Here is a 21,635-nt window from a genome sequence, read left to right as displayed (position 1 = left end):
CACACACACACACACACACACACACACACACACACACACTCTAAATGAAGGGAGAAAGAAAAAAGAACCTTTGCCCCTCAACTTGCACTACCTCTGGTGACCCTAAACCAGCATCTCCTTCCTCTGATTAGAGTGGAGAAGGGAATGGTAGAGCCGCAGGTCAGCCAGCCCTCCAGCGACACCTGGGGGGGAGCACTGGTTCTGGGCGAAAAGTCCTCCCACCCTCCCTCCCACACCTAGGCTCACTGCAGGGGAACAGGATGGGCGTGGTGACCGCTGACCGCTGCCTCTTTCAGGCTGGCTCCGCACAATCCCTGGGTCTCATTTTACCTGGATAGGAGCCAAGGGTCTAAGGAACTGTGAGGAGCAGAAATAGACCCTGCCACCCAGAACCCGAGGGGACACATCTGCATGTCACCCGGGAGACTCCAGAGCGCCGGCTCCCTTCCGGAAGGCAGAGTCCTGGAAGGGCTGAGTGCAGAATGCCTTGGCCAGCAGGTGACCGCACAAGACCAGGCTGAGGCCCAGGAGACAGAACATTGCTGCTTCAGGCTCCCTGAGTGATGCATGAGGCCTCAAAAATGTTTCCTGAGTAACAACAAATCAGCTGAACGAATAAGGAGGAACCGGATCAATCCACTCCACTCACAGGCCTCCGTTGCTGCGGGCAAGGCCTCCTGGAACAGAACATCCTGCTCCTGGACACAGGGAGGCCACCAAGGGGCCCTGCCTGCTGCCCTCCCAGGCCAGAGGGGAAACGTAGCCAGCGGTAGATCGCCAGTCAAAGGGGCCCCAGAGAGCACACCTTGTGTGCATTTGCTCCTTTGCTCTTTTCATTCACTTTCATTCACCAAATGTGCGCTGAGGGCAGGAGCTGGGTTACAGTGAATACAGCAGACAAGGGACACACCCACCTCATGCAGCCTGTGTTCCAGCAGGACATGCAAGGAAGAGAGAGACTGAGCCAAGAAACTAGTGCCCACTGAGAAGGAAACAGGCAGAGCTGCGTGCAGAAAGCTAAGAGGCTGGTGAGACTGTCAGGAAGCCAGGGTCCCTCTCCATTTTGGCTGAACAGCTGATGCGCCCAGTGACCACCGCCCACACTGCGCCTGGATACCAAAGCTTCTGTGACAGAGGGGTACCCTCCCGTAGCCTGCCCTGCAGACCTCCACCTGCTAGCCCCTCCACCTCTGCCCTGCGCCCCCATCTCTCTCCTCATGCCACTCCCAGACTGGACACACTCTGCTTGTCGACCCCAGGCTGCCTGAGGTTGTGCAGGTGGCCGCTCTGGGGCATCGGCGACTCAACACCACTGACCAGTGACTGGCAAGGACTACAGAGATGTCACAGTGCAGCTCTGTCCCCATGGTCACAGGCCCTCGCCTGAGCAAGTCCTCCAGGATCTCTGACATGACATGATCTTTCCCACCTGCAGGGCCCCCAAGGGCAGGACTGCCCGGCACGGGTGGCCATGCTTATGCCATCCTGCACTACTCGTGTCCTGCACAGACTATCTTCTCCATGGCACCAGGCGCTTCCTGTGGGTTGCCTCGCTCAGCACGATGGCATGGGGAAGGCGTCCCGGATAAACGACCTGTCCAAGGTCACACAGCGATAAAGAACGAAGGACCACGTAAGTCTAAGGCCTGGTGTGGCACAGCAGGGCAATCTGCCTATCTTTCACATGGGGAAGCTTTTAAGAAGAGCGCACCCAGGGCGGCAGGTTGGGATGGTGGCTAAGAGCACGGGCTTCTGATCGGCAGTGCCAGGGATTGAGCCCTGGACCTGCACACTGAGCTACACTCTCAGCCATTTAATAAAATTTTATTTTGACAGGGTGTTGCTTAGTTGCTAAACTGCCCAAGCTGGGCTGACCCCTCCTGCCTCAGTGTCCCAGAGAGCTGGGATTACAAGAGATCACCACCGGACTTGGCTAAGAATACGGAAGGCTGGGGTTCCAATTTTAACTCCATTTACCAGCTAGGCGACTTTGGGCAAGGAGCATCAATTCTCAGGGGCTGTTTCCCCACTGTGAAGCGGACGCCACACTGGCTTCCACCTCAGGTGCAAGGGGAACTTCTGTTCCTGCCCCCGCTGCACAGAAGCACAAAGGCAGGGTCACGCCCACCTGGTCTCCCCACCTCCCTCTCTCCCTTACACCGCCCCACAGCTTCCTCACGGCGTGGCCCTCGGCACCCTGAAAGGGAAGCACAGTCTGCCTGCAACCCAGCCCCACGGTGCCCAGGGTCCCCAAAGAGCTGCAGGGGGAGCAGGGGCAGGCTCACCTGCAGGATGGAGGTGCGCTGCTCGTTCTTGTGCACCTTGGAGGCCAGCCGGTTGAACTCCAGGGCCATGCGGCCCAGGTGTGTGAACAGCTGGCGCTGGTCCGGCTCCTCGGCGCACACGCTCAGGGTGGTCTCCAGGCGCTGCAGGTGCTGCATCAGGTTGCCATCCTCGCGGGGCAGGGGGCCCAGTTCCTGTGGGGAAGGGGATGCCGCTGCTCTCTGCCAAGGCCCGAGCAGGTGCCACCAGCACACCGCCCACTGCTTCCCCTTTCCTCACGACTCAGTTTCCCCCTTGGCCCCAGCGAGGCCTAGGGAAATTCTCCAGTTGCACAGGCTCCCTGTCTGGGCTGACTCACAGGGCAGGACCTAGACTTCCCAGGCCACTGGCTGGCTGAACAGCACCAGGGCCACCTTCCTCCCACACTTGGGGCCTCGCTGAGTGCCCTTGGGCAAACGGCTTTCCCTGGGTCTCAGCACCTGTCCTGGGCTTTTGCTGAGGAGGCAGGAACCCAGGCGAGCAGCAGTCCCAGTGAAGAGCCATCCCCAGCTCCTGGGAAGGTCCAAATATTCACCTGCCTCTCAAAGGGCCCGGCTCCAAAGAGGAAAGCCACAGCTCTAGCTAGTCCAGAGAATCCCTCCTGGTAACGACCCTGTGAAGCTGAGCAGATCACAGGCAAGACAACCCACCTCACCCTCTGCTCTCCCGAGAGTACTCTCACCAGTCACCGCCTCAGATGGGTCCACGCCAGGCCCAGGGCCCACGTGGGCTTGGCCTCCCCACAGCAGCAGGCAGAGCAGAGCTGCCCCCACCCCGGCCTGGCCCGAGCCCCTGCACCGGCTCCTGTGCTTCTCTGGGCTTCATTCCCACAGCTTCCTCTCTACCTCTGCAACTCCTGCTCCTGCGTCCCCACCCTGCCCACGCTCCAGCTCTTCCAGGAATGGGATGCACAGGGCAACCCAGGTATGGGAACTTGGCTCAGGCTGTAAACCAAGGCACAGACAGAAGGCATCTGTCACAGCTGCCCAGTAAGTCAGTGGCACAGCTCAGAACGAGCTGAAGGTTCCTGGCTGCGGTCGGCACTTCGGTGCTCTGCCTCGCAGCAGCTGGGCACTGGGTGCCGTCGGCCCTATCCGCTAACCAGCCTGGGCACTGCACCGCCTCCCCCACGCCTCTTTCCACAAAGGACTGAAACAAAGGGCTAAGGCTGCTTTCTCTATCTAAGGCTCATGGGGTGCTCCAAAGCCCTCGGACCTCTCCACCTAGCCCACCCTCTTCCTGGGGCAGGAGGCAAGCCCCTCTCTGCTCAGCAGATGTTGCACACGGTAGAGTAAGGATGGATTTATTCAAGAGGTGAGGTCACTGCCCAAGGGAGGTCTCAGAGGGGGGGACTGTGCCTGTTCAGCCAGCATTTGGGAATCTTCAGGGACAGAACAGGACAAGGGACACAGAGGCTTGGGAGACACAACATGGACTCTCCCTAACACAACCGTACAGCTGGCTGGCAGTAAGGAGCCTCTTCCCGGAGGCCTGCCACAGGGCGGGACGGCCCCCTCACACACCCGTGAGGCATCTGAACAGAAGAGCAGCCTCAGCCACCCAGCCCTGTATGAAACAGGCAGCAGGAAGCAGAGTATCACGAGGGTCAGAGCATGTGTTACTGGCATAATGCTAATTCTAAAAGACTCTGTTAGAAGGTAGAGAAAAAGAGGAGGTAGGAAGGAGTCTTCCACACCATTCACAATGGCTCGCCAGTAAGTCTGCCACTCTAGGCGAGAAAAGAAGGAAGACATAGTTGGGAAAACAGTGGCAAAGGGCAAGGCACAAAACACAGACGCTGGGAAGACACCTCAGAGCTGAGCACCTGTGCATATGCACATAGGTCTGTATGTGTGTGCAAATGGGAAGCTTAACCTCCAACCCTACAACCTGCACACAAGGGTAAAATGAACCACCTGCCTCTCGGCCCTGGGCTTTCCTGGCTCTTCTACTCCCCCTGGGCTTGGGCCCACAGACCATGGGGCCAAGTCACAGTGTGTGGAGGTGACTGCCCGTGGCACCAGGGCTGGCAGAGTGCCCAGATTTACAAAACAGTTGGGGGCTGTGTGCCCCACGCTGGGGAAGTCACAGCTGGGGATTTGCATGTGAGACAGCAGCACCATCTGATGCACCCCCTTCCGCCTGTGTCCCTGTGTGACTCCAACATATCCAAGGGATGCGGGTGGGTCCCAAGCTGCTCATACAGGAGCAGCTGACACGGCAGGGAGGGACGGCAGGACACACCCAGGGCCCAGCCACTCACCATTGCATTTCTGGGGAGGCTGCCGCCTTCGGGGGGAGAAGTCTGCTCCTCTGCAGGGACCACTTCGAATTCTGAGGACGTGCCCTGTGGAGAGGTGAGCGGCTGTGAGACAGCACACCTGGTCCTCTTGCTGGACCACTCTGCAGAGGGCAGGACAAAGGCGCCTCTCAACCAGCCCCACCAGGGAGCCCACTCTGTGCAGCCTTGCTGGCAGGGCAGCTCCATCATCCCCAAGGATTGCTCAGCAGGCTCCAGGGCGAGAGCGCTGCTCAGCTGTGGTGCGCACAGCCTGAGGGCGGGGCCAGGGCGGGGCCTGGGAACTCCACTTTCGGGCTGACCTACCTTCTCGGTTCTGCTGCACCGAGGCCCGAACCCACATGCTAGCCAAGTGCTCTACCAACTTCCCCTTGGATCACAGGTGTGCACCACCTCCCTCAGCTACGATTACACGCAGGGCTTGTACTTTTAGAATGTGTTCATGACCTTTATGAATCCTCAAAGCCACCCGTGGAGAGGGTCCAGAGGTGGCACCCCTTGGGACAGCTAAGGACAGAGGCCATGCAGACAGTGCAAAAGCAGGGACCGGGCCTGTGACTGCAGAGCTGCTGTGCTTCAGAGCTGCCTGCTCACCCATACGGCCCTGGCAGCTCGGAGATGGCAGTAACAGCTGCTACGGCTACCACCAGACAAGCTCACGTGCCACTCTCAGAAAACAGACTGAGCTGAGGAAAGTCCCAAGGCTGCAACAAATGCAGACTTTCAGAACTCACCCAAACTCACAGCAATCAGCCAGTCCCATAATTTCTTGTGCTTCTCAGCCATTCCAAGTAACCTCCCTGTCTGCTCACCTGACTGATGAGCCAACAGTCCATCTGAACCTGCACCAGCTCTAGGATTCCCATTAAAATTGGTTGCAAAGACCACTTCTCACCAGGTGTAGTGGCTCACCCTGTAATCCCAGCACACAGGAGGCTGAGGCAGGTGGATTGCTGTGCGTTGGAGGCCAGCCTGGGATAGTTGTAGTGAGTTCAAGGCCAGCCTGAACTACACAGCAAGACCCTGTCTCACAAAACAACAACAACCAAAGACTGTCTTAGCCTTCCCTTGTCCTGGCCAGGGCAGGACAGATGGAAGAAACCACATCCAGATTCCAGCAGAGATTGGGGAGCACAACTTCAACTCTGGACTGAACCCTGCCCCAGAAAGTTCTGCTCCACCCCTTCACCTTCCTGGTTCCGTGTGAGACCTCAAGGGAGGAAGGTCTTTTTCTCCTTGCACCAGATCTGTAGGAGGAAGATGCTCAACTACAGAATCCCTTGGGCACCTCCGAGCCCCATGATACCAAGCTAACCTTCCAGACCTGCAGAGGATACTTTTTTAAAAAAGGGTCTCTCTGTGTAGTTCAGGCTGGATGTGAACTCACTCTGTAGCCCAAGCTGGGCTCAAATTCACAGCAGTACTCCTGCCTCAGCCTCCAGAGTGCTGGGGTTACAGGCGTACACCACCATGTCCAGCTGCAGAGGATAACTCCTGGGAAGTCTGGGTCTCATCGCAGACCTACCTTCCTAGCACCAGGCAAGTCAGTGCACACTTAATACTCTAGTAAAAATATCTAGTAAAACAAATTCATTGCACATAGCAGGTCTTTCTTGTAAGTTTTAACTACAATTTTCATTTGGGCATTGGACAAACTGATGCCTCAGAGGGCTTGAGACTGACTTGCTCAGTACCACCTAGGAACCTAGAAGTCTGTTTCTTGGCCCCAACTCTTTTCTTCACATTTTTGTATCTCAGTAGAATCGTGAGGTCCAGCAAACCCCAGACACAGCTCCAAATGCAACTTACGCTGGATGGAGGTTTTGGGACCAGCACGGACTTATCGCCTGGGGGTACAGGAGCACTGGGTGGTGCTGGGACATTTGTGTCCTTTCCTGGAAAAAAATCAAGAGATCGAGGATGAAGATAATATCAAGAGATCATGGCCCCTCAAGGACAGTGCCTGACTGCAATGGAGAGCTCTCACTCGGATGGATTCTCCACGGGAGACAGGGAAATGGGCTGGCAGCTCTCTGACAGGACTGATGGAGGTGGAACCTGGACAGAAGCCATCCCTGGGTGCACTAAGGCAGCCCCTACTACCTGGGCCCACCTCAGTGATGATATAAGAACAATGATTTACAATCAAAAAGTACTTTTATACTATTTTCCTGGCACTGTATCCCCATTTAAAATTAAGGAAACAGGAAACAGGCTTGGCAAGACCAACTAGCCCACAGTCACCCCACCAGCAACTGCAAACCAGGACCCAAACTGAGCTATTTCTCCAAGCTCCTGGGGCTTTACTGCTGGAAGCTCGAAGATGGCTCTGTTTTACTCGGGGGTAGACCTGGCACCCAACAGGGACTTGTGCTGAATGGACAAGTGGAGGCTGGAAACGTCCACTGCCCGCGTACAGTGGATTCAGATCCCCGCTTCCTCCACTGGTCCACACAGCCAAGCAGAAGGCTATCGCATGGGCTAGGCAGAGATGGGAAGGTGAAGCTGCAGTCGGAGGCCACTGACTCCCACGTTCCCTGTCCCTGGACTCAGCCCCAGACTGGAAGACAGGCTGGAGCGATGCAGGATGACCACACAAGGCCCCTGGCACCCCTTCCTTTAACAGATAACGTCTGTGCCAGGTGTGGTGGCGCACGCCTGTAATCCCAGCCCTCGGGAGGCTGAGGCAGGAGGATCACTGTGAGTTCGAGACCAGCCTGGGCTACATAGTGAGTTCCAGGTCAGTCTCAACTACATAGTGAGACCCTGTCTCAAAAAACCAAACCAAAACAAAACAAAACAAAAACAAAAAAACCAGATAATGTCTGAAAGATGCCACAGCAGGCAAGCCCAGAGTCTTCTCCAAGCTTCAGCTTCTCTAATTACAAAATGGCGGGGGAGGGTGGCAAAGCAGACCGCTGCTGACTCATGTGTCAGCTCTGAGAGACAGGACGTAGGCACCGGCACAGGAGCTGCTGATGAAATACCTGTACCTGCTGAATAAATATGCTGGTAAAGGTCTTGGGGCCATGTCTTGGGTACAGTGGATCACTGTGACTTATTACTGAGTGCCAGCGCCAGGCCTCTGGAGTACTGAGTCAAGAGCCAGTAAAACCAGGCTGTGAAATCTCTTTCAGGTTTTCTGACTTTTCTGGGGGAATCTGTAGCCAAAATAGGAGAGGGATGTGGCCTAAAGATTAATGAATAGTGTGGCTTCAGAATGAAAAGGGTTGAGGCAGGGTTGAGGCAGTTGGGGCACAGGAAAAGGGAGAGCTATCCTGACTTCTCATACCTGTAAGCTCGGCCAGGTGGTCAAAGGAGCCCAAGGAAGGAGCAGGTGGCAGCTCGCTGTCCTTGACAAGCTCCTCAGCCTTCTGCCGGAGCCTGGACGCTTCCATCTGGGACTCCTCCAAGAGCTCCCCTAGAGATGGGGGGGGGCACACAACAAGGACGCACTTAGCTCCGTGCAGTGCTTCTTCCTGTCCCGTGGCCTAAACCTCCCTCTGTCTGGCTTTCAAGGCCCAGGCCCTACTCTTCACTACACCACCGGCTCGTAGCCCTGGTGGGACTACCGTACTGGTCTACAGCGGGCCTGGGTTAGAGTGAGGAAGAGGACCCAGCAATCTGGGAAACAAGAACGAAGGGAACATGGGAAGGACACCAGGTCCTCCAGCACCCTCTTTCCTGCCTCACTTCCCCAAACCTGGCCAGGGCACAGGAAGCCAGGGGCTCCCTAAGGGGCTGCCACCATGGCACTGCAAAGGGAGCCACAGCCTAAGCCCACTGCTCACATGGTGGAACCCTGAGACTATCACCCAGCACTCTAGGCCTCAGTTTCCCTTCTCTAATGCAAAAGGGCAAATTCCATCCTTTTCTCCCCAGTGGGCATCCCACACAGGGGCCTGCCAAGTAAAGGAAAGGATCTGAAAAGTCAGGGAACTATGCTCCTGCCACCTCCACACCCTGAGACCAGAGCAGGTGGTGCCAGGGCAGAGGAAGTTTTAGGAGCTGCAGGGTAGAGAAGTCTGAAAGGCCTGGCATGGAGGAGACAGCATGTGTGCTGGTGTGTGGGGAAAATTCGGGTAGGCAGTGGGGACAGCTTGAGCAGAAGCCAGAAAAGAAACTGAGGGGCCAAATGCCACTTAGCTTCAAGGGGGCTCTGCTCCCTGTCCCGCCTCTGGGCTGTCCCCCCGGCAAGGCTGGCTCTCCCCATCAGTCGTGCCCCAGAACATGAGACCACGCTGGTTTGGACCCACCAGTGGTCTTTCCAACCCCTACCCCATCCCGAGCACCCTCAAGGCCCTCTGGGTTGATGGGCTTGTTTCAGGGCTGGAAACAGTCACCATGCCATACAAGTGCACACAGACACACCCATGGGCAGGGCCAGGAGATCTGGGAGGAGGCAGAAATCAGCTGTGCCTCCCTCTGCAGGCTGCAGGAGGGGCTCCCAAGGAGGCAGTGGGTGCTGCTTTACCTAACATCTTTATCCCTTGCATTTTTTCCTTCAGTCGGGAATTCTCCTCCACTAGGCGCACAAAGGCTGCGGATGCCTCTCCCGGAGGTGTGCTGCCCCCAGGGTCGTAGATCCGGTAGGGTCCTCTCCCTTCCATGGGGGTGGCTCAGCCCTTGCCGTGGTGCCCACCTGGCTGTAAGGACAACAGCAGTGTATCAAGGGGCTGGCCAGGCCACTGGGTCATTCCTCCTGGGGAAGCTCTACTTTGCTAAGGCTCCAAAAGGCAATCCACATGACCCAGACAGAGAGCAGCTTTTCAGGCTGGTCTGACCACAGCACCAGGGAGCACAGCAGTGGCCTCCTTTGCTCTGGATGCTCTGCTCCTACTAATGCAACCAGAGAATGGTTCTGTTTCTTTCAGCGGCCTCCCTGTACGGCCAGCTCATTTGGGATGGCAGTCAACTACAGGGCTGCATTGCGCAATACAGGAAAGAACTGCTCTTGGAAGCGGAAAGCTTGCATTCATGGCCCGTGTGATGTGCCCAGGGCAGGGATCCTGCACACTCAGGATGCCAGGACGTAAATGCCCTGACACTCACCAATGAATAAACGGCCTAAGCCATTATTAACTCAGTGGGATGGGAGAGTCCCATCCCCTCTCTGATGAGAAATGAGAATGTTAAACTCAGTCAGTGAACTTTACAGCAAAGGAGAAAACCCTGACTAACATTTAGCACAGTCACCCTCCTCCTCTGCTCTCAGGTCACGAGTGATCCGTCTCTTCCAGTTCTAATGAACAGAAGAATTTCCCATCAGACCACTGTCTATTCGTTTGTACAGCAAGTTTCTCTGTACTAACGTGTTGGATTTCATCTGCTTTATTTCATTTAAAAATCATTCTGCAGAGCGCTTTCAGAACTCTGGCTCCATGACCGAAGGAGAGAAACTCTTCCCACTCGCCCATTCATTCAAAGACAAGTTACCGAGCCGCCCTGTGCTGGGGTCCAGGCTGGGGGTCAGGAGATCCTGTCTCCCGGAGAGGCCAGGTTCAAATCCCCACAAGGCCTGCCCAGAGCGAGCACAAGCACTGGGCACAGCCAGGCTCGCGCAGATAGAAGTCCCACCAAGCTTACCTCCAAGCAGTAGAGCAGAAAGAGCAGAAAGGACGCTAGGCAACACAGGGTCTCAGGTGACCGAAAGCCAGTGAAGAAATTAAGCAGGAAAGACAGGCAATGACTTTCATTTTAAAAGGAAAAGGAAGAAAGGGCTCGCACAGAGGGAGCCGTTTCAGCGACGACCTGACAAGAGGTGAGGGAATGGATGGCCAAGGAAGGAGCTGCCTGGAGAAGACTATTCCAGGCAGAGAGTAGCAAGGTTCAGCACTGAAAACATAGCCAGCCCCCAGCTCTAGGATCAGTACACAAAGCTTCCAGCAGGGCATCCACCAGGGGCCTCAAAAGACACAGGGAGGGCCCGAAATCTCCCTCCCCCAAACCGCCCCTCCAAGACAAAACCTGTCCGCCTTAGGGGTCCTCAAAGGCCCTTTCCAAGGAAAAGTGAAGCAGAATGAACGATCCCGCCACTGGTTAAGCGCCAGTTCCCCAGGCAGTGCGTTCAGTACTCGAGTGTATTCTCCCCACCCATCTACACAGTAACCCTGAGACACACCAACATCAGCTTGTTCCGCTGCACACAGTGGAGGGCCAGCAGGTTAAATAACTCAGCCCAGTGAAAAAGCCACAGGCAGGCAGCAGGAACAAAGCTAGCTCCACCTGCCTGGAAGGACTGTAGCTTCAGGACCTGTGTCCAGTCAGGCCCCAGCTCCCTCTGCAAAACAGGCCAAGGGGGACAGAGGGATTTCAAGCTCCACACAGGGCAGCCCCAGGATACCCAGTAACTTCTGCTCTTTCCCCTGCCTTGCATCTAAGAACTAACAAGGGTTTTGCCAAGAGGTCCACAGGAAGCAAAGGACTAGAAAGAAAAATAAGGTTCTGCCAAGCAGAACACTTCCCCCAAAGGCGACAGACACAGACAAGAGGCACCCACGCCCTGTGGGCCCCACAGGCAAAGGACAGCTGCCCACAGAGCAACACCAAAGTCACCACTTGCTCAGGGAGGGCTTGTTTTTAGCTTCAAAGGTCAATGTGCACAACAGTGCAAGACTGCACAGACCCACTGAATTACAGGGGTCGGTGTGATGAAGTGCCTGGCACGACTCAGGCTGCCTGAAAACAGAGGTGAGGAAGGGTCCTTCCCTGTCCTCCCTTCTCCTCACCCGGAGGGAACAAAGAGGCCGGAGCGTGCACAGCTTATCTCCGCATTCTTGAGGCCAGAGCAGGGAGGCCACTCTTGAGAGAGCATAAAGTTCACCGATGGGGAAACTGAGGGCTCTAGGGGACTGGAGCTGCCTTGAAATGTAAGTAGCAGCAGGTGTCCGGGGACCTAGCCACTCTGCAGATGCCCTAAACACTCATCATTGACCCTACACATGATGCATGGAGTTGCAGGTCAGTTCACCTCCACGCCTGGCTTCCTCAGTAGATCAGAGAGCAGGGCCTTGGCCACCGTGTACCTCCAGGGAGTGCTCACTATGACTGCAACTCAGAGCAAGACGACCGAGACCCTGGCCCTGGCTTCCCAGGAGGCTGCATGCACACCCCGGGAGAGCCTGCCATGAGCCTGAGTGGAGGCTGCACAGCTCCACACCCCACAGACAACCAGGGCACCGTGGGCGGCAGAGTTCCCTTGGAGATGCCACAGGTGAGGCCAAGCGACAGAGGCTGCAGGTCCTTTGAACCCCATGACACCGTCTGTCTCAGCACCAGCAAGCCGACAAGGGGCCCAGGGAGCAGAACACAGGGTGGACCCGGCTGTCTTCCCCACTACAGCCTTGATGGGCTTCCGGGCAGGGATGGAAGACACTTGGGACAAAGAAGCTGCGGGAGAAAACTCCCTGCAAAGGTGTTGCCCAAGGCAGGCCTGGACTCCTGGAGGAAAGAGGCAGAGGCACAGGAATTTCCAGGCCCTGCTGACCTCAGGCCCAGCTGGCCAGCGGCAGTTCCAGGATGACCTGGGCAGACAGGAACTCTCCCTGTGGTGAGGGCAGGCCGAATCACCTCTCCTGGAGAACCGTGCTCAGGATGACAGAGCTGAACCGGAATCTCCCAGAACAAAGCCACCCTCATTAAGCGGGGCGAAGGTGCTCAGAAAGTCAGTGAATGAAGGCGCATCAGGCCTCACAGGCAGACACAGGCACACACCAGAGTGTGCAGCGGGGAAGGCAGCACTAGGAGTCAGGTATGATGAGCTCATCTGGCTCTCAACTGCAGAACAGGCAGGGCCCAGAGCAGGGAAGGCCAGGACCACACCAGAGGCAGAAAGGCCCCGCCGGCCCCCAGTCTACCCACAGCCCCACCCTGCACGTCCACTCCTGCCCTGAGATCCCACTGCAAACCAGCAGCCCTTGCCCATCTTCTGGGGGTCAGGCTCCAGACTCCGCATCCACCGGGTTTGACCCACCTTACCTAGAAGGCACACGGCAGCAGGACCCGGCACTGGGACAGCACCAGAAACAGCCACTCTCAGAGTGTGGCCAGCCCGGACCTTCCAAGAGAAGACGTGTGGCAGACTGGGAGGGGGGCCTTCCCACAGCTCGCCTCAAGGGCTTGGGGGCTGCCCACCAGAACCAGAAAGGCCCAGACAGAGGCAGGCGGCGGGAGACCAGGGAGGGTGAAGATACATGATGCGGTGAGACTGCGGAGGCTCCCTGCAGGCAAGGGTGAAGAGGGTCAAGAGCAGAGACCCCGATCAGAGTCACACGGGAGAGAAGGTGGAGGAGCACCGGCACATGTCCGGCACCTGCCCAAAGCCTCCCAGCGGGTCTGAGGGCATCAGCCCCTGCCAAGTTCTGAGGCTGCAGTTGTGGGGGTGGGGAACAGGAAGATCTCCAGGCCCCCAAATGCTGTTAATTTGCATAGCCACCAACATTTGTCACTACTTTCCCAAGCACTGGTTTTCTGATTGCCACCACGGTGCCAGAAAGAAACTAGGGCTGTTGTGTATACGACAAGACAGCGAAACCAAAGCCCTGCCCGGGACTCCACGGCCCTAATGCCTGAGGAAGTGCAGTCTCCCTGGCCAGAGGGAATAGCACAAGTGGATCTCAGGGGGTCGCGGTGGCACGAGCACCTCCCCGGCAGAACGGACAGGGCTTTCAGGATAAGGAGCTGAGAACAGAAAGTCCAATCTGCTCACAGCCACAGACTCGTCTCCTGCTGTGTAAGTGAGGAGCCCGAATCAGACAGAAACTGTGATGCTCTGATGCTGGCCAAGGACTGGAGGGGACCCACACCTCGGGACCTGGCAGCCGGTCAAGGAGAGGGATGAGCACACTGCAGATGAAGAAAGCGCCCAACAGGGTGGAGAAGGGGAGAGGCGAGTCAGGTGCCAGCACACACTGGAGAGCGCATCCTCAGCGGCACCCAGGGGTCTTGCCCGAGTCCACTCTGCTGCACCCGTCCCCCTCCCGCTGTGGGACCAGCTCTGCCACTCACTCCTCCCCCTTTCTGGGCCTCAGCGGCCTCATCTGCAAAACAGGAATCACAAAAGTACCTCCTGGTGTAAGTTTAAATAAATTAAGTGAAGCATGATGTCTAAGCTGGAAGGGGCTTTTCACTTTCTACTACGTATTTTTTGATGATCTGATTTATTTAACAAAAAACATATATTCACTTTATAATGAAATTTCCAACGGAATAATGATACAATAATGAAGAAGATGATGATGATCATAATTACAGAACCCAGCTCAGTGTTCAGCATACAGCAGGTAATTACAAGTCTGGGGCAGCTGATCTACGGGCCACAGCTTCCCTTCCACACATCCTCCTTTAATGGAGAATTCCAGGTTCCTGCGCACTTAGGAGGCTGGACCGTGGCTTCTACTTAATTTCCCACAACTTGTAGATAACCACTTGCTGGCTCAAACCAGCAGTCACTGGATACAACACCTCAGCTGCTGAAGATGAGGCTACAGGAAGCCCACGGGAGACCAGTAACCACCGGGGCCTCATTTCTGCCTCGTTGGAGGACTATCCCACACCTCCATTCCAGGAGCGGGACAGCCCCGGGCTGGGTCACTGCCGAGTGCCGCCCACACTCTTGTTTCAGGGTGATCGCCAGTCCCCCACAGTGGGCCCAGGCCAGACTTCCGGGGAGGAAGCCACTGTCTGACCCAACGGTGGTGGACACATCATCACGCATCTGTCCCATCCAGCCCACGTGCAGCACCAGAGTGAACCCAAACAGAAACGATGGAGCATGGCCATGGCGGCAATCTGTAACCAGCACAGGTACTCTCCGGCAGGGGTGCCCCACACGGTAGGGGTTGGGGTGCAGAAGCCCTCTGCATCTCCTCTTAGTTTTGCTGTGGCACTGGCTGTCGTGGCACACATCTGTAACCCCAGCACTTGGGAGGCTGAGGCAGGAGGATCACTGTGAGTCAGAGGCCAGCCTAGGCAACAGAGTGTTCAAGGCCAGCCTGTACTACAACGCAAGACCCTGTTCCAAAAAAAAGAAAGAAAAAGAAACCCCACAAACAAATCGACTTTACCGTGGACCTAAAGATACTCTAAAAAAGTAAGATAGGGCCAGGAATTTAGCTCAGTGGTGCCACCACCTGTCTGGCAAGCACAAGGTCCAAAACTCGAACTCTGGTACTGGAAAAAAAGAAAAAAAAACTTTTTAAAAGATAAAATCTTTACGTTAAAGCAAAAAACAAAAGGCCAGGCTGCATTCTCTCTTTTTATTCCTTGGCGAGCCGGATGACCAGGGTGGCCACAGGGGCAGCAAGCACGCTCTCGGTTCTGCCTCCACAGCCCTCGTCCTGCCCTCTGGGTTCCTGGAAGAAAGAACAAGATGCTCCTGGCAAGGTTAGAAGAGGGGGCGCACTGTCCCGGCATCAGACGACGACTCTGGATAGGGTGGGAACTTCTATATTACATTCCTGTTTCGTGTACACAACCAGGCTGCTCTCTGTTCTCTGGAAGCTCAGTGGTCTTTGTCTCCATGGGCCCAGGCTTCCACAACCCCAGCTTACTCCTGGGCGGCCGTGAGCTCCAGGGTGCTCTGCCTGGCTAACCGTCCCACCACCCGGACAGCCTCGAGCAATGTGCTTTCTTAGCACAGCGTCGTTCACAGGACAGGACAGTGCCCAGTGCTGAGGACGCGGCCCCCAGGTGGCACAGCTGTGAGGGGTGAAGCCAAGGAAGGCCCTTAGGTGACGGCATGGGCTCAGAGACTGTGGGACCCCAGCCTTCTCGCGGCATTTGCCTCCTGGCTGACTCTGCTCTGCCACATGCTGCTGCCCTGAGGTGCTGCCTGCCCACACCCCCGGGCAATGGGGTACTCTGACTCTCAGGGGACGCAGAGTCCTCATCACCGTCAAGGGCTGCACGTGGGCCTGAGAGCCCGAGAACAGAGTTCCAATGGAGAAAGGAACGCTTGAGGGGGCTTTTTAACCTAGTGGCCAGAACTTCCTGGCTGCCTCAGTAACCCTCCATCCAGGCATCCAGAGCTCGTCCCGTCAGCACACACCAGGGCGGAACAAATATGTGTACTGCCACAGATCTGTAATAGCAAACACGTCCAGAAGGGCCGCCAAGAGGGACGGGTCAGATAAACCACAGCACACTTGCTCACGGATGCTGTACAGCCAGCCACCAACAGTCACGGGCACACTACTCTGCAAGGATGCAGGATGACGCCTGTAAGATAGAAAACAGAGTGCAGACTGGAATGTGCAACAAGAGACTAGTGAGTTTTTAAGAAAACCATACAAGTCAGTGTGCGCAAAATCTTAAATGTGCACAGAAAAGAGTCTGGAAGGAAACATACCAGACCACTAGCAGCAGACAGCGTCTTCCAGAAAAAGACCTAGCAGAGGGGCTGGAATCAATCACACTTATATTACTTATAATATTTTAACTCTACATGGGAAATCTAGCCCTGCTCTTATACAGTTTAAAAGTTAATTTTTACATTCAGTGGGGACAGAGGAAGCAAAAAGGAAGGAAACAGAAGACAAGCTTCACTTTATACTTTTTGTACTGCTTAGGTTTTCGTTGTTTTTTTCCCTAATAAGCATATATTATTCTGTAATTTTTAAAAGTCTTGTCCTGTTTTTTATTTTTCTTTATTTTCTTGGTAACAGAAACTCGGGTCCTTCCACTTGCGAGGCCAGATGGCGGAACCACTGAGCTAAATCCCTGGCCTTAATTTTTTTTCTTTTTTTGAGACAGGGTCTCACTACGTAGCCCAGGCTGGCCTTGAACGCATAGCAATCCCCCTGCCACAGCCTCTTAGTCCTGAGATTACAATGTGCACCACCATGCCTGGCTATTATGTAATTTTTAAAATAATTCTTTAAAAAGTTTAAGCGGCCTGGTAAGGTTAGAAGGGGGGGCACACTGTCCTGGCACCAGACGAGGCTGGAAGACTCTGGATAGGGTGGGAATTTCTATACTACATGCCTGTTTTGCGTATACAGACCAGGCTGCAGGGACCTAGTAAAAATGAGGAAAAAAACCCAAGGGCAAGCTTTCTAGTTAAGGAATTTAGTGTTTGGAGAGTGGCAGCTGCGGCAGACAGTTCCACCTGGAACCCTAGGAAGGATGTGGCTTCAGAAGTGGTTAAGTGGCCCAGGAACATCAGAGTGAAGGCAAGCTCGGCTGGGAGCGAGTGTAGGCAAGTGTCCCGTGTACTGCCCACGTGCTCACACCTGGCATGACACCCAGGCCGCTGCACAGAGTCCAGAGGTGCAGGGCTTGACCCAAGTCCACACAGTCCTCAGGGGCGAAGTGGAGCCCGCCCTCCTCCTCTGGTCCCAACCCTGAGCTCCCCTGACACAAAGGCCCTGGGAGAAGGGCCAAGGAGGCAGGGGAGCTCTCCAGCCCCTTCGCCAAGCCTCCTCCCAGGAGATGGGAGTTCGCTGAGACCAGCAGTGGGGACAGAGGGCACTCAGCCAACCTCAGACAGGAGGACTGGGTGGGGCAGGCAGCTGGAGGGGGGGCAGCCTCTGCCTGGCACATGAGCGCCCAATGCTCAATCCCCGGTACTGCAAAAAGAAGAGACAATGGAGGGGGACTATTCCGTCTGTCTCCAACAGGCCACGCTGGGTAACCTACCCTGTAACCTCTCTCCTCTAAAATGAAGATGTTCATTTCTTACTATTCCTCATATCAAACATGATGGGAAGAGGATTAATGGAGTCAGCCCTGGCTCTGCTTCCTCCTCAGTGACCCTGAAGAGATCTCACTTGGATTAGTTCTCTCCTGAAATGTTGTGTGGACCGGGTCAAAGACAGAGAGCTGTCCGTAAACCTTAAAGTGCTACCCAAACAGGCACCATAATGGCCAAGGAAAGACTAGGGAGGAAAAGGCTGGACAGGGAAGGGGTGCTCAGATAGAAGCCACAGATGCCTATTTCAAAAGCAAAGGGCTAGAAGGGCATGTTAGCCATACCTGTAATCCCAGCACTCCTGAGGTTGAGGAAGAAGGATCACAAGTTCAAGACCAGACTGAACTATATAGTGAGACTCTGCCTCAAAAAAACCACCAAAACCAAAACAAAACAAAACAGCACAAAATGCTGTGATTCCATATTTAGGAATACTAGGCAGCAGTAAAAATTACATCAGCGCGACACCTACAAACATGGATCGATCTCTCCAATCTGATGTCAGGTAAAACAAGCAACCGGAAGAATAGAGAATGTACGATAGCATTTAAATACCATTTTGTAATGTAAAACAATACTACACATTGTTTAGATATATACACATTTATAATGAAACCATAAATACACAAGAATGATAACGACTAAACTCAGAACACTGCTTCTTTGAGGGATGATCAGAAGAAACCTCAAGAGTATGGAAAATGCTCAATGTCCTGAGTGGATGAATGGGCCCTGTGAGTCCAAAAGACTCCTCAGTACTTCCACAGTCAGTGTCGGCATGCCGGGAGGCAGAAGAGAGGCTCAGGCTCCCCGGACCAACGTCCGGCCAGCCATATGCATATGTAGGTCCTGGCCGAGGAACCTGTGGCCCAGGAGCACAGGGCGGACGGACACTGCCGAGGGGCTGAAGCCCAGAGCAGGCTCCTGCCTCTTGGGCACCCACACCTGCCCTGGAAATGCCAGCTCCAGCTTCCAAGCAGAACTCTGTGGCGACAGGACTCTGCTGCACCTGCCCACACCCGCCTGCAGGGCCTCCCAGGTGCTGCCTGTCGGCAGTCATCCATTTCCAACAAAGGGCGACTGTCTGGGAAGGTCTGAGGAGGAACAGTGAACTTCCCACAGGGGTGGCCCTGGCTGCCAGTGTCTGTCTGGGGGATGCGGAGCTACACTGCAGAGCAGGGGAGCCGTCCTCTGTCTTTCTCTCCAATCTCCTGAGAGCCTGAGGCCTCCCTGGGCAGGCGGATAGGAGGGGCAGCACAGGACTCTGCAAGGGGCACAGAAGCCCGGTCTCAGGGTCAGGAAGCCAGGACCAGCTGCAGCCAATGAGACAGCATCCCAGCCCTGGGCTGGAGGAGAAACCAGCCCATCCAGGGCCTTCACTTTGCAGCTGGGAAACCAACGCCAGCAAACAGCAAAGATTTGCCCTGACTTTCGCGGGTTGGCAGCAACACAGAAGAACCACTCTTACGGCGCTACCCATCCGCGTGGGCTCGCAGCATAATCCCTCACCCTGAGTGGGCAGCTGAGCAATGAGGGGAAACAGCAGGCAGGGGAATGCTACCTGGACTGTGGAGGACTGGCTACGAGTGGGCCTGGGCTGGATCCCCAGGAGCAGAAAGAATGAATGTGCAGGGGAAGGGGCTGCCCTCCACGAGGAGCTCCTGCCCCAGGCAAGCAGAAGGGTGCTGAAGACGACTGAGAGAATTCGGACCACAGGCCTGCCCTCCGAGCCCTCACCGCACGGAGTTCCCACCACTCACACAGGGACAGACATCTGAGACAGCAAAGGGGACCCACCAGGGAGGACACAGCAGCACAGGCCACACAGGCATGAGGCCACGGCAGCGAGGGCACTGAGAAGCAGACCGTCCTCATGGGCCCTGACACCTGCTCTCCCGGGGACCGCCGGGGACCGCCAGCTCCCACCGAATCCCCCACTCCAGGAGGCAGGAGGGGCTGGGGGCAGAGGCAACACCTACCCAGGCCTGCGTCTGAGGTCGGCAGAGAGCCTCCCAGCCAGCTGCAGGACCCAGGGCTCTGGTGCTGCAGTGTTCAGCAAGCGGGGGCAGCAGGAGGTGAGGGGCCTCCCTCACTCCTGAGTGTGCACTGACTGCTCTCACCACTTCCCAACGTTGCTAATGGGCACAACAGACCTGCACACTGGCCCTCTCCCTGGGTCTTTCCCAGCCCAGCTGGCCAGCCCCTCCGACCCTGAGTCCTCTGCCCTGTCCACTAAGGCCCCCTCTGCCCTCACTGCCTTTCCAGTCGTCGCCCAGCACACCCACCCAACACGCGCTGGCTCACAGCAGCTCCCGGGTAGCGCATACAGCACCGTGCCCATCTCACTACACCTTCCTGGAGGAAGCACAGTGCTGATGTTCTGCATGCTCTGCCAGGCACCAGGCTCAGAGAGCCATTGGCCACGATGTCCGGACAATCAATGCCCAGGAGTTGGGGAGAGCAGACTGTGGTTCTCCTCCTGCCTCCCCATGTCTACACCTCAGTTTCGCAAGTATTCTAGTTTCTTCTCTTCTCCGCTGTGCAAACCCAGCAGACCCTCATTGCAAACACTCCAGCATCAGGGAAGGGTAAAGGGATCCCTGCCCTCACCCTTATCTGAGAAGTTCTGCAGATACTCTCCCTCATTCACAAATTTATTTCAGAGCATGATGAACATACGAAAAATAAAACAGTAACATGACAGAAGTGAAAAAGGGGGTCACTTTGCATAGAAAGGTCAGGGAAGGCCCCTCTGAATACGTGACAGCTGAGCTGAGGCTTGACAGCTAAGGCGAAACCAGCCACGGGAAGAGCCAGAGAAAGGTGTGTGAGAAAAACTAGACATTCTAGAAGGACAAATAGGGCTGACCAGGGTGGCTAAATCACAGCAAGTGCACAGCAAAACAACAACCAGGGAAGAGGCTGTGAGCCTCCCGCAGTGCTGCTGCACTAGGTCAGGCCAGCCTGACCCAACCAAGACATCCGCCCCGAGTCACAGGCAGCCCTGGGTAAGGCTATGAGTCAGACCCCACAGCTTCCTGGGGCCCTAAAGGACCCGGGGCGGCCACCTAGGGCTCTACCCACTACTACAAAACACCCATGGGCAGGGGACCGCGAGCATGGCCACCCAGGCACAGCCACTCAGAACACGGGACACGCCCACTTTAGCTCCCAGAGGGGACGGGCAGAAGGCTTCCCTGAGCCACTGCTCCTCAAAGACAGTAGCGCCGGTCAGTAAAAAGGAACAGGGCCCAAGGTCCAAGGCCCACTGGTCTTGGGCAATTCTTTACCTCTCTTACTTTCCTCATCTGAAAACTGAGACACCGGAGTGAGGACATTAAGGAAGACATCGAATACAGAGTAGTGCCTGGCACCCAGTCACAAATGTAAACTACAGGTATTCTCACGACCCCCTTTTCACCTGCTTCAGTTTGCTTTACTACAAAAGGGACAGTAAAACAGTATCACAGGGCTGCTGCAAGTTTGAACTAAAAATATCCCACCCTCCTCATACAACATCCATTGTCAGGAATCAAAAAAACATTTTTTTTCTGAGAGTCCCTTTTACTAACCTCTCAATCAGATGCCGAATTCCCCTCTACCACACCATTGTTTGGAAAATGAGTAAGAGCTGATTAAATCCCGTTTTGACGTTACAGTGAAATAAAAATGATGCATCAGGAATCTACACATTTCCCTGCACTGTCATTCTGCAAGGGGGTGGAGCTGGATGCTGCCGATTCTTCGGTATCTCCACAAAAGTCCCTCCCTCCCCTCACCAGGCTCTCACCCAGCCCGGCAAGGTTCCCAGGAGCTCCTGCACACACGAGAGATGTAGAATGCATTCATCCCCGGCGCTTCATCACACCTGCACAACGATGTCCTCCCTGCTCCATTCACCCACGTAAGAAAATCAACCCCAAAATCACTTCCGGGAGCACAATGCAGCCGCCCTGAACAAGCAACCACTGTCCCCAATAGTGTGCAGAACATGCTCAACAACAACGGTACACCAGGACCTCGGGAACTGCGTACTGGAGTCCAAATCCCGACTTCGCTTCTCACTACCTGTAAAACCGAGCTAAGAACACGCCTCCTCGGTAAGGATACAACCATTAAGGGAGCTTAACCCACGTAAAGCGTTCGGAGCAACATCTGGGAACGCCCAGGAGGAGTTACTATTATTTTCCTCATCGCTAAAGGTGCACACTGTTTGCAAAACTTTACGAAACCACTGCCTCCCGCCGCGTAGGCCAAGGTCTCCACAGGGTAAACAAGTCCGGAGCCACCGCGCCGCTCCCCCTCCCCACGCCGCCCACGCCCGCG

At 55.5% G+C, this 21,635-nt stretch overlaps 1 protein-coding gene across 8 annotated transcripts in view; it reads right to left on the bottom strand.

The window, feature by feature from the left end:
• The window catches only part of Tnip1 (TNFAIP3 interacting protein 1), a 69,820-nt gene that overhangs the window by 42,315 nt on the left and 5,870 nt on the right, over positions 1-21,635 (bottom strand). For 6 of the 8 annotated variants that reach the window (XM_033761539.1, XM_033761536.1, XM_033761538.1 and 3 more), the window contains exons 2-6: positions 9,096-9,267; positions 7,914-8,042; positions 6,431-6,516; positions 4,586-4,669; positions 2,286-2,477 (exon numbers count right to left, since the gene is read on the bottom strand). In XM_033761539.1, the coding sequence (XP_033617430.1) occupies positions 2,286-2,477; positions 4,586-4,669; positions 6,431-6,516; positions 7,914-8,042; positions 9,096-9,231 (627 nt within the window). In that variant the 5' untranslated portion in view covers positions 9,232-9,267. Of the gene's footprint in view, positions 1-2,285; positions 2,478-4,585; positions 4,670-6,430; positions 6,517-7,913; positions 8,043-9,095; positions 9,268-20,881; positions 20,952-21,635 lie in introns of those variants that run through there. The other 2 variants (XM_033761540.1, XM_033761541.1) reach the window with 2 other exon arrangements.

The sequence above is a fragment of the Fukomys damarensis genome, unplaced genomic scaffold (genome assembly GCF_012274545.1).
Source record: "Fukomys damarensis isolate Sample0158 unplaced genomic scaffold, DMR_v1.0_HiC HiC_scaffold_9, whole genome shotgun sequence".
Classification (NCBI taxonomy): Eukaryota; Metazoa; Chordata; class Mammalia; order Rodentia; family Bathyergidae; genus Fukomys; species Fukomys damarensis.
Note: the sequence above shows the minus strand (reverse complement) of the source record. Positions and strands in the feature narration are given on the sequence as shown.